Genomic DNA, 12,893 nt, shown 5'->3' with positions numbered 1-12,893 from the left:
GTCCCGAACGCGCCAGGTCACCAACAAAATCAACCGTCTTTGCTTACACGGCACAAGCACCAGAAACAGGTCACTTTCACCCAATCTCAGAGACGCACCTCTCTTCACCACGAATCAAAAACACTCTCTTCATCATGAATCAAAAACACCACTACACCAGCAGGACAATTCACACACACAAAAAGAAAGAGCACACCAGAATTTCCCCAAATATCTAACTGCAACCATATATTATATCAAGTAAACAAACAGGTAGCAACACATAAACTAATGCCTGGATTAGTCTAAGGTTAGATCAGATACAGAGTACCCAGAGACCCACTATACACTACTGGAGAGCCGAAATTCCCTGACGGTGTACAGACCGTCAGGGAAATGTAAAACACCGTCAAGGAAATTTAAAAGTAAATTCCCTGACGGTGAACCGCCAGGGAATAACCATCAGGGCTGGCTCGACAGGGATAATGCTATAACCCTGACGGTGTACCGTCAGGAAAATACGATTTTAATTTCCTGACGGTGGATAACCCACAGGTCAATTGCAAAACCGTCAAGAAAAATCTCTTTTCTCTAACGGTAGAAACCGTAAAAAAATGGATTACCGACAAGGAAATAAAATTCCTTGGCGGTGCAAAACCGACAAGCTATTATATCATTTACCCTGACGGTCTGCACACCGTCAAAAAAATTCGCTTTTTTCCTGCCGGTGCCTGTTTTCCCTGTCGATTTCTTCCCATCAAGGAAATATATTTTTCCTTGTCGGTGGTGATTTCCCTGTCGAAAGAGGACCATCAGGAAAATTCTTTTCCCAAACCGCCAGGAAAAATCACACCGACAGGAAAAAACTGACATACTGTTTTCCATATAATTTAAAACAGATATATTGAATATAATATACACTGAACCATGGAGACATATACCAAGATAAATACAATACACCATCCTATATATATATATTAGTCTAGCATAAATTCATTACATACATAGATGTCTTGTTTGCATCAACATTGGTAAATACATGAGATGTCCAAATATTTAGCACCCATCTACCCAAAATAACTTCTCCAAATATTTGGCATCAACATAACTCCCTTCCACCACCGGTACTAGCTAAAGATCAGTACTAGCCCAATAACCACACCACTAGTACTGACCTAAGTGTATGCAGAGGCAAACACTTCAAAAGAATATGAGCTAAAGGTTAGTACTAGCTCAACATCCACGCCACTAAGAACTAGCTGAAGGTTAGTACCAACCAAATTGTATGCAGGGGCAAACACTTCAAAAGAACAGGCTACACAGCCATTCAGTCTTCAGTGAGATCAGCACCAGCACCTGCACATGTGGCTTTATTATGATAGTTCCTGGTTTCCAATGCAGCTCTACTTCCACCATGGAGTCTCTCATTTGCTGCAACATCGTCATTAGTCGATTTGGAACCCACATGAGATGATCCAGTCACCGGCGGCATGTGAAAAAGTAAAAGATTATTAGTCACCGGACTGCATGTGTTTCAGTCAATATGAGTACAAGGCTAAAACATGTTCAGCTAAAAACAAAAGTTGTTTTTAGCTAAGAATGTTCAGCTAAGATGTTCAGCTGAAAACAAAAGATGTTCACCTAAGAATGTGTTACTGACCAAGGTATACATGTTCAGCTAAGAATAATTTACTAATTATTTTAATACCACTAGTCCAGAATCAGTTCAGCTAATAGAAATTGTGGTGCCCTATTTGCATAACATACTAATTCTTCCCAGTTCTTCAAAACCGAAAAAGTGTGAATTTCTACCTTACCACCAGATGTGAACATTGGACTCTCAGTGTAACATGATTATGTGATTCTGTGCAACTAAAGTCCATAGCTACAAAAGAATCAACATGAGGCCACTTCCTCACTGGTGCACTGGGTACTGCCATGCTGAATACCAAAAAGCTCTAGTTAGGCTAACTGAAACATAGGAGCCAAATGCCTAAATTGAATGCCAGACAAAGAAGAGTAAAATTCCCTTCACTTTGTTTATTTTCCATCCATGATTTATAGCTAATAGAATATTTTTTATATACTCACAGTTGGTTGTGTTGTTGATAGAATGCTTAGTGCTTCCTCTGGAACTTCCTCGCCCACGCGCCGATAAAGTCACTGCACACGAATATGTACCACGTTAATGTGAACAAATGTTGTTCGAAACAACAAATCTTAGATTCAGATATTTGCACATACCACTATCAAGCCTAGTGCCATTTTGCCTACATTGTCCTTTTCCTGTTGTAGCCTTGTGTTTTCAGAGCGTAGATGTGCAACTTCTCGTGCCATGCTTTGCAACATCACAGCCAAATGCCAAAGGAAAATAAATGCAGGCAACATCACAACAAGAAAGGAACATAGATTAACCTTGATTCTGGAACCAGGAAGCTCAGCTCACGGGCCCTTCACCTCCAGCGTGGATCCTGTCTTCTCCAGATCCAGTGTCACCAAACTTCCGTCGGACCTCCACTGCTCGCGTGTTTCTCGATGGAGCAGCAGATGAGTTCCTGAATGGAGACTGCGGAATCCTGGACTCCTGTTAGTTATCCCAATAATGAAGATCTTAATTGTTAAAAGATCTATCTAACAAGGGTCCGAACTATCAAGTTGTAACAGAAGCTGTACAAAGAAACAGTACGTAATATATGTTTTCCTGCATCCAAGACTCAATAGTCTACGTACATCAATTAGATACGGAACGTGCCTATAATGGAGACTGATTTGTCTCAAATAAAATAACTCTATATTGCCATTAACAGGTGTGATAACTGATACATGCACAGCTCAGTTAACAGGAAGAATCAATCGATCTATAGTGGAAGACAGGAACACACCTGTATGGAGACTGTGGAGGAGCCGAGTGGTGTCCCGAGGAGCCGCGACGTCCTGTCCGTCTCAAGGGCGGCACTTGGTGTGGAGGAGCCGCAGGGGAGCCATGGCGGCATGGAGTAGCAGAGAGGCGGACGAAGCGGGGCGGCGTGGTGGAGGGCACAGATGGGGTTGCGGACGGCGTAAGGGAGGCCGACGAGGCGGGGCGGCGTGGGGGAAGTTGGGGGCGGCGGCGTGCGGTAGCTCCGTGGGGAAGATGGGGGTGGCGTGAGAGGGAGACCGCACCCGTGCGCAGGAGCTCCGTGGGGAAGATGGGGGCGGCGGCGTGGGGGAGGGTGAGCAGGAACAGTCGGCGTGGGGAGGCAGCGCCGGGCGCAGTGGAGAAGAAATTGTTGCAGCGCTTGGGAGAGGTGGGAGTACCGTGCGGTGTGGTGTGGGGAGATAGGGTTTGCCTTTTTCTTTTTTTTTTCTTTTTTCCCTCTTCTACGGCGTGCAGCCACTTTTTTTTTAGCATCGGCCACCTGAAGAGCTTGAAGGCATTGGGGATACGGGATGGAATTTTTTGGCGGGCTTTTGGCCCGCCTCTCATTCTTTGGAGAAAGCCCGCCTCTCATTCTTTGGAGGGATGGCGGAAACTTCTGGCGGGCCTTTTTCAGCATTTTCACGCCTTCCAATAATTTCCCTGTGTGTAATTAAAATCACCGTCAGGGTAAATTCAAAAACCGACAGAGTAATTATTTACCCTGTTGGTTTCTTAAACACACAGGTTAATACAAATTTCCCTGATGGTTATTCATTTTCCCTGTGTGTTTTACGATAACCGTAAAAAAAATTGAATTTACCCTGACGGTTTTCTCAATAACCGTAAAAAAACCGAAACCGTCAGGGTATTTCGACTTTCCAGTAGTGATAATACCATGGTTCAGGGACCTCTGCTCATGGATTTTATATATTACAAACACCAGGGCATGACAAGGCTGTGGAACGGCACCACCAGCCTAAATCATGTCCCCCATGTTCACCAGCCAATCTTAGAATATTGGTTTCTCTGTCAAATGAAGGCAATCAAGCATGTTCGTGGTAATCTGTTTGAACTGATAAAGAACAAGAATAAACACAGGACCGGACCCCATGTTTGAACTAATCAAGAATCTGCACGCAACAGCATGGTATAGGCATGCTCATGTGTGCCTTTCAAAAAGGAGCCTACTTTTTTCCCCATTCCTGAAAAGACAGGCACAATTGTACATAATATATGCACCAAGCAAGACTATGGCATATTCTGCTGCTTGCATCCCTATCTAGCTTACCCGTACATAAGCATCATCGACAGAACAACCAATGCCAATCTGTTACTTCAAGGTTTAGAAACAGCTATCAAGCATACAGAGACATCTGGCAATGCCAGACTTGAAGTAAAGCAATGATTGATAAGTTATATTCACAGAAATTAGTGTCTGACCAAGTCAAGCAAGAGAGGGATGTTGTCAAGGCCAAAAGGTGGAGCTTTGGGCCGGGTTGCTCACCGGCGGGCTAGGTGAAGGCGGATCGCGTGACGCCGGTCGGGGTCAGTGCAGGCAGGGCCGGTGCAGAGGTGCGCGCGCCGGCATTCGTGGTGACGATGAGGTGGCTCCGAGAGGTCGCGCCAGGGTTCTGAGCGTAGAGCGTTGGACACGGCGCCACATTCTGTGGTGGCGAAGGCTCGAGGCAGGTCCAGGGCTCCGAGAGGCGTCGTGGCCATGGTGGAGTAGGTGCTGGGCGGCGGCTTCTGGCTTGGTGACGAAGAGGCGCGGGGCAGGCGGCAGGGGTGGGGCAGGCGGCGGGCGCGGAGGAGGCAGCGCTGGCATGCAAGCGGGGCCGACTGCGGGCGCGAGGCAGGCGACCTGGCGCGGGTGGCTGTGTGTGTGCGTGCGTGTGTGCGTGCGGCCGGCCCGGGTGGGGTGGATATGAGGGGGGTTTGCCGAGTGCCCCTGATCTGACACTCGGCAAACCCCAGATTTCATATTGTGTCTGAACAGCTATACATAGAAGTTGCTTATTTTCCTAGTGAAGTTGTTTAATATATCTGTTAATGTTACTTTGAATGTATACATATGCTTTCATATTGTGTTTGTATTGCATAATAAGTAGTTCAAAATTTGCAGTGCTACATAATGTTAATTTGAATATTGTTAATTTGAATACTCTAACCCTTTGTTTATCAATTTGTAACAGGATGACCCCTCCCACGCAGCACCAGTTGTACCCCCTTCTTGAGGTGGAGTACGACTACCCGCACCGAGCACACTTCTTGACTGACACCGACGTAGAGGTGCCCTTGCCTTCTTTGAGGCCCCGCACGCACACCAGGGTGCATCAGTGGAACGAGCGTTACGTGTCATACATACGGCATGTCGGCTTCCTTGAGCTTGTCCGTGTTGTCAACTACGGTCTTCCGCCCCTTGACTCAGCACTACTTACTGCAGCTGTAGACAGGTACGAGTGCCTTCATTGTACGTAAACATTCTTATAACAAATTTGAGGTAACTAACAGTCGTTCTATTCTTATAACAGGTGGAGCCCTAAGACCCACACGTTCGATCTACCTTGCGATGAGATGACCTTGACCATGCAGGACGTGATGGCTATCTTTGGCCTTCAGTTGGGGGACTTCTAGTGACAGGTATAGTTGACAACGATCACTGAAGGGAGCTGGTGGCTTAGTTAACTAGCTTTCTTCCACCGGACGACGAGGTTTCCAAGAAAAATAAGTGAGCAATTCAAGCCTATTTAATACTTGCATTGCTTTCCTACAGCCGGTCTCATTTTCTTTGGTGAATTTTAGGGAAAGTTTCAGTGTTTCGTCGTCAAGGATCACAGAGCGCTTTGATTACTTGGTCCCATAGGCTGATGAGGCTCAGATCGACAGATTCACTAGAGTGTGGCTCTGGCACTTCCTTAGTGCTTTCCTATTCCTAAACGCCTCGGGCAATACCATCAGCTGGATCTTTCTTGATATACTACGCCAGCTGTGGGATAACATAGCAGCGTACAACTAGGGCAGCGCAGTCCTGGCATGGACGTATTGATAGCTATGCGTTGCCTGCCATCACACCTCAGGGTATGCGAACCTTGGGGGTTGCTCCTACCTACTCCAGGTTTGGTGTTCGCAACGATGGCCCATTGGGAGGCCCCATGTTACTGGTTTCCCTGTAAGTACTTCGGTTCACTATATTCTTCGAGGCAGTTACATATGATGAAATTATTAATGGCTAATTCATTATCGTGTTCAATGCAGCATTGGAACAGGCAGGATACACTACCTACAGCTCTGTATATCTGGACACAAGCAGAGTTAGTTAGAGGGAATGCGAGGCGCAAGTACGTGGAGTACACAGACTGTCTCGACGTCCTGACACAGCACCAGGTTACGCTCTCTTTACTATCATACATGTGTCTTGTTCGATGTACACTATATCACAACCTAACTCAATTACGAAATGTTCAGGTGCATTGGTGTCCTTGGGATGCTTTGGAGCTCCAGGACTATCTGAGTCCTGTCACTAGGGATGAGTCAGACGAGTATCGCTGCAACGCCGCTCTTATTTTCTTCCACGTGGTCGAGATTCACTTGCCCATCAGGGTTTGCAGGCAGTTTGGAAGAATGATAGGCTACCCACCACCGCTTTACTCCACCAACCAACAATTGCATGGGTGCGTTATCGATTAATAACAAAGCTACAATTCAGAGGTGTGTATGGTACAACTAACGATCGTTTTGTTGCAGGTATGACCACAGGAAGAGGTACAAGACCAAGGATTGGCACGTGACACACCACGCGTACGTCCAGTTGTGGCAGACTAGGGACCGGCAGCCAGTCGATGCGGGTCCCCCACATGACCAGCACACCTTCGACGAGTACCTGCGGTGGTTTCACAGGTCTATGAGGACCCATATCAAGCCCCCGTACACTGAGGAGACGATTAACGAGGACGACTAGGAAGATGTGATTGAAGATGTGTACGACGTTGCCACTAGGGACGACACACAACTACAGAGAGCCCCGCTTCAAAGATACGTGGTAAGATACTCGAATGGTATAATTGTTATCCATTTGGTATTAAGTATGTGTACTAAAACTGTCCAACCGCGTTTCTGTACCCAGGCGACACATTTATCAAGGCTGTCCAACGAAGCAGCGTTTCGGCTTTACGAGTCTAGAGGGCAGGGACCAAGCGTTCTCGAGGCTTTTGTGGAGGTAAACATAAACTTGTCCGTTCCAAAAATGTTTCTTTAGTGCATATGTGTTTGGAAAAATACACTAACTTTAACTTCTATTCATGCAGAAGGTGAAGCGGAGCTACAGGAAGCTAGCTCAGAAGTTGAGCTGCATGGACACTCCTTGGGTGGAACCCGATTACCCGGCGTGGTCGGGTGGCACGTCTTCTGGCTCTTTGAGGATACCAGACGTCTCTTCTCAGCCGGTGACAGGTGCCGCTTTCGCTGTGCGTACACCACCATATTATAGCGCTGGGAAGGACCCTACAAACGAGGACGACGATGGTGACGACGAGGACCCCCCGGGCTTCTGCATACAGCACCACCAGTGGGACCCTGCAGCAGGACGAGATCGGCATGTCTCAGCTAGGTGGTGCCCTGCTTGATACCCAAGGAACCTCATAGGTAGTAACAAAGGTAGTTTCTTTAAATACGTAGGCTCCATGAACTAACGATCATAAAGATTATAAGTAATCGTGCATATCATATACTTGCAGGGTACGAGCCGTACGCACCGACAACGTGACCACACCGATGTTGCCTACACTTCCAATGTGTTGCCTACAAATCTGAAGAGACAGAGGCGTCCGATGGATCCTTACACTCCTGGGACTTAGTTGGTTATGTCGAACGAATATTGTCGTCCAAAACTTGCAGACTTAGTTGGTTATGTCGAACTTATGTCGAACTTATGTCAAACCAATGAAAATGTTATGTGCTAACTTGTCAACTTGCGCACGGACTCCATTTATTTGCTTCATATTCGTTTCAATGCATCGCGACAGCACTTGTAGTTGTTTACAGCACCGACAACAGCTCCCATTCAATTACAATTGAGGATGGTCGGCTTCTGTCTGCGTCCAGGTCCTGCCGCGCCGTGGGCCTTGGCGCGTTAGTGCCGCGCCGTGGGCCTTAGCGCGTCAGTGCCGCGCCGTGGGCTATGGCGCGGCAGAACCTGCCACGTCACCGGTCAGCGCCCCGGTCGTGGCCACATCATCCCCCTCGCCGCGCCACCATGCATGGCGTGGCACAGGCGTTTCGCCACGCCAGAGAAATAGGCGCGGGCAAAAGTGTTAGTTTTGAAAAAAAAAACAATGTTAGATTTAAAATTAGTTTACAAAAAGTGTTAAAAATAAAAACAAAAATTCTCTCCGACTCCCTCCTCGTGGGCTCTCTGAGGATGTGCTTGTGCCTTTTCTTGTAAAACTGGAGTATATATAGAATATAAAAACCAAACAAATATACTCTTCCGCATACCAAGATAAGCGCACATCTATTATTTCATCTAGTATTTTAAGGAGTCAATCTATTTCAGGTTTAACCGAACAGGTACAAATAAAATATACTGATATTTATGATAGCAAATAAACATCATTAAATTAATCGCGCCATATATTTTCATAGTAAATTATTTAGGGATATAAATGTCAAACTATTTTTGATAATAGTCAAATTTAAAATTAGTTAACTACAATATATGCACTTATTTTGAGCCGAACCAAGTACATGATACTTGTTCATATACAGATCGGAAATGGTTTCGAGTGTCTCTGTCTTCAAACTGTTGCTGCTAATCCGATCCCATCCCATATGAGCAACAAAATATATTACATATTGTTCAATATATAATATAAAGCAACGATAGATGAAGAGATGCTGAGTCTAAATAAAATCATGTCATTGTGGATGCAGCGTTTTATACCATCAGAATTCGGCATGGATCCATCCAAGATGGGGCATGCTCTGGAACCAGGAAGGGTTACGTTTGATGAAAAGATGAACCTAAGACGGGCGATTGAAGAGGCCAACATTCCCCACACCTATGTTTCTGCCAATTGCTGTCCTGGATGCCGGCCGGATCCCTGTAGGCTGTAGGAGTAGCTATCAGCCTGTCAGTCGTCCCTGTCATCTCTGTCAGCCTGGAACACGCGGACTATTTTAAAATACGCCGCCAGAGACCTGCTACCGGCGACGGCGAGTTAAAATAGTCCGCGCGTGTTATATACATTGAAGTATCTAAGATTTTTTAGAAGAAAAAACAGATGGTCAAATTTGCTATATTAAAAAGTTGCTGACAAGTAAACACAAATGGAGGGAAGTAACTCCCGGATCTGGGGGCGGCGCAGGTCTCTCACGGTGAATTTGCAGAGGAGGAGGCAGGGGGGTTTTTGGTAAAAAAGCCGCCAGTGGGGGGGGGGGGGGGGGCTTAAGCATAAAATCGTGCCGTCTCTCACCATATCCATTGGATTGACATCATGTGTCTTTGATCGGTAGTTTTCAAGTTTCCACAGGTTGCTTGGTTTGCACCTGATATGTTTCCATAATATAAAGCAATGATAGATGAAGAGATGCTGAGTCTAAATAAAATTATGTCATTGTGGATGCAGCGTTTTATACCATCAGAATTTGGCATGGATCCATCCAAGATGGGGCATGCTCTGGAACCAGGAAGGGTTACGTTTGATGAAAAGATGGACCTAAGACGGGCAATTGAAGAGGCCAACATTCCCCACACCTATGTTTCTGCCAATTGCTTTGCTGGTTACTTTTGCCCAAACCTATATCAAATGCGCACCCTGTTGCCACCCAAAGAGAAAGTTCGTCTATATGGAGACGGCAATGTCAACGGTAAAACTTTGTATAGTACTTGTTCCTCTCCTCCGCCCATCATTCCTTTTTTATTTAATCTGACATCAAGACCCATTTTCACTAATGTTTCTTTAATTCATCACAAATATATGTTAGCTTTTTCATATGTGGAGTGTGTAATCAACATTGTGCATGTCCCTTGTATAGCATAGCAAATCCAAAATGGACAGATTTACACAGAGATTTATAAAACTAGTAGTAATAACATGGTTCTAACTACATATGCCCTGTTCGTTTGGCTGATAGGCCATAGCTGAAAGTACTGTTGGTTGATTTGTTGTGAGAGAAAAATACTATTCGTTGGCTGAAAAAGTACGGCTTATAAGCCAAGCGAACAAGGCGTATAGTTATGACACATATATATGTACCATGCAGTTATATTTTGTGATGAAGACGATGTTGCAACATATACAATCAAGTCTGTTGATGATCCTCGTGCATTGAACAAGAAAATATACCTAAGACCACCAGAAAAACATCTTGACTCAAAAATGGTTATCTCAAAATGGGAAAACCTTTCCAGAAATGTTCTGGAGAAAATCCACATTCCTGCAGATGAATTCTTGGCTTCAATGAAAGGTAACTACAAAAATTGTTTGTCTGAGCACAATGCATAGTTCTGAAAAATTCAATGCATAGGATTTAGATTCTTTCTTGTTTGTGTAATTATGAGTTACACCATAATTGGTAGAGGGGTCACATCAGTATTGTTAGGGTGAAAAGATGTGATTTCCACTTATAGTTGTACACATAAAAGACCCCAAAACTTTCTACGTTGAAGGCCGATGTATGGAGTGTACTACACTACTGCATATAAAAAATACCGTTGGTATTTCCTCAAAAAATTTAGTGTCCATGAAAATTGTCATTACACATCTCCCTGTTGAACATAAATTATGATTTTCCACGGATGTGCAGATACTGACTTCACCAATCAAGTCGCTGTGGGACACTTTTACCATATTTTCTATGAAGGTTGATTGACAAATTTTTGAAATCGGCGACGATGGAGCAGAGGCTACTCTGTTGTACCTAGACGTTCAGTATACCCGCATGGTCGAGTACATGAAAAGATATCTGTAACTCCTAAAGTAAACTTATTGTTGGCTTGTCTAAACGAATCAGTTGTTGTTGTTGTATGCGACCTTCACCCACATGGACGAGTACATGAAAAGATATCTGCTAAAGTAAACTTATTGTTGGCTTGTCTGAACGAATCAGTTGTTGTTGTATGTGACCTTTTTGGGTTATCGTTGCTCTGTTGTATTACTCAGTTTGGATTCTTTATCTTTTTAATATAATCGGCCGCTTTTCTGCCTGTTGTTTCAAAAAAAGTTGTTGGCTTGTCTTATCATATTAGAATCCCTCAACATCATGTGTTAGAAATATTTGTTCTTTGTAATGCCATAGGGTCCAAATGGTTCATATCAACTCTACACTTTGAAAATGTTTGGTCTTTGTATTATCTCATAGTCTAAATCGCTCAGATCCACTGTACGTGTTCAGTAGACCGCACACTCCCACTAAACCACTTATACTTCCGTCACTACTTCACGTAAAAGGACTAACCTAGCAGGGTTAGTGTTATGAACTATAGAAACTTCAATTGCTATGCTAATCCACCTTAACAATGAATGTGGTGAAGCCCTTCATAGTCTAAATACCCTTCTCTTTTTTTCTGCTTCTTCTCTCCCTCAGCCTTATCTGGTCATGGGCACTCACACGGCCTCTTCTTCCACCGCACAACAGGGCACCCATGCGGCCTCCTTCCGTGCACCGCCGATGCTCGCGTGCCACCCACCCCGCTTGGCACACCACGAGTCCAGCTCCGGCGCCGGCGGCTGCACACTCGCCGACTACCTCGCCTGCCCCGGCTCGCCTCGAGCTGAGCCCCGGCAGCCACACTAGCAACGGCCCACCCCGAGCCAAACCCTGACGGCCTCGCCCGTGACGGTCCACCTTGAGTTGTGCCCTGGTCACCGCGCGCTCGCCAGCGCTCCCTTCCCGGCCTGTAACCGAGCTAAGCCCCTCACCATGGCCATGCTCAGCCCCACCAGTGTCAGAGGAAGCTGGGTGAAGATGGGTTTTTTCAGCTTCACCATCTACTTTTTGCATGTGAGAGCACATATTACAGATATTATGGGACGAAGCTGTTTCATGGGAACCGTTTGGTAGATAAATGGCAAAAACAACACTATGAAGCTATGCCAAAATCTGTACCGGTACCAAATCGGCCCTAAACCTCTGTTTCTTGTAATAGAGTAGTAGCAAGGTGGCAGCGAGCTACTATCTGATTCCAATCAATCATCCTCTTGCGAACCATGGAGAAGAGATGGGTCCTGGTGGTCGGCGGCACCAGGTACATCGGCCGCCGCCCGCCGCCTCCATCTGGCCTCCTTCCTTGGCACTAGGAATCGGTTCATAGCTACTCGGAACCCACAACACTGCCCTCGCACTCTGTCCCCATCAACCTTCCCAAGCTTGGTCTCTCTTAACCTCGCCCAGGTGGATCCACCTCCATATCGTCCTCTTCCTTGGCTCTGGCAGATCCACCAGCCCTAACGGCGGATCTCGTCCATATGGACTGTTGCCCCAACGGCGAATCCCATCCGTCGGGACTACTGCCCTAGTGGATCCTTCCAGCATCCTCTTCTCTCCGAAGTGGCTGCTCTGCCCCAGCTACCACCGCATAGCTTAGTCAGATGATGAGGCGGGAATAGGAATGACGAGCCGGTCACATATGTCAATGTCTATTGAAATAGATTTGAGGGCTCTAATTTGAGGGTTGTTGTTGGAGCTGAGCCTAAAGAAGGCCCTCAAAAGTTGGGGAGCCTTCAAATCTAAAGTAGGGGCTCCAATTTGAGCGCTATTACTCGAGATATTATAACCAAGCAATCTAGATTAGGAATGTTAAGCACACAACTTTGAAATGTTAATATTTTCTTATATATATTTGGTAAAAGTTAAAAATATTTGACTTGATGAAAACTAATAAGAATGACACTTTTACAAGACGGCGCGAGTACGTTGTTTGCTCAGTCGACAACAGTCGCTACAAGTTTCCACCTAGTGCCTAGTGGGCAATTATTCTCTTCAGCACATGGATTAATATTTCGCATGCTGTTTAGAG

General features: G+C 45.6%; 1 protein-coding gene across 1 annotated transcript; it reads left to right on the top strand.

Annotated features, from left to right (window-relative positions):
- Nucleotides 1-9,495: 9,495 nt before the first annotated feature.
- On the top strand, nt 9,496-10,743 carry LOC136502557 (isoflavone reductase homolog). Its single transcript, XM_066497816.1, has 3 exons — nt 9,496-9,742; nt 10,139-10,342; nt 10,682-10,743. The coding sequence occupies exons 1-3, from the start codon at nt 9,496-9,498 to the stop codon at nt 10,741-10,743; spliced, it is 513 nt and encodes a 170-aa protein (XP_066353913.1).
- The last annotated feature ends 2,150 nt before the right edge of the window (nt 10,744-12,893 follow it).

Source organism: Miscanthus floridulus, chromosome 14 (assembly GCF_019320115.1).
Source record: "Miscanthus floridulus cultivar M001 chromosome 14, ASM1932011v1, whole genome shotgun sequence".
NCBI classification, from domain to species: domain Eukaryota; kingdom Viridiplantae; phylum Streptophyta; class Magnoliopsida; order Poales; family Poaceae; genus Miscanthus; species Miscanthus floridulus.
This window is presented reverse-complemented; position numbering and strand designations above follow the sequence as displayed.

Coding starts and splice junctions, on each gene's coding strand:
- LOC136502557 (XM_066497816.1), top strand. CDS start 9,496: ATGCAGCGTTTTATACCATCAGAATTTGGCATGGATCCATCCAAGATG. Junction 9,743..10,138: donor TGGAGACGGCAATGTCAACG/GTAAAACTTTGT, acceptor TGTACCATGCAG/TTATATTTTGTGATGAAGAC. Junction 10,343..10,681: donor ATTCTTGGCTTCAATGAAAG/GTAACTACAAAA, acceptor ACGGATGTGCAG/ATACTGACTTCACCAATCAA.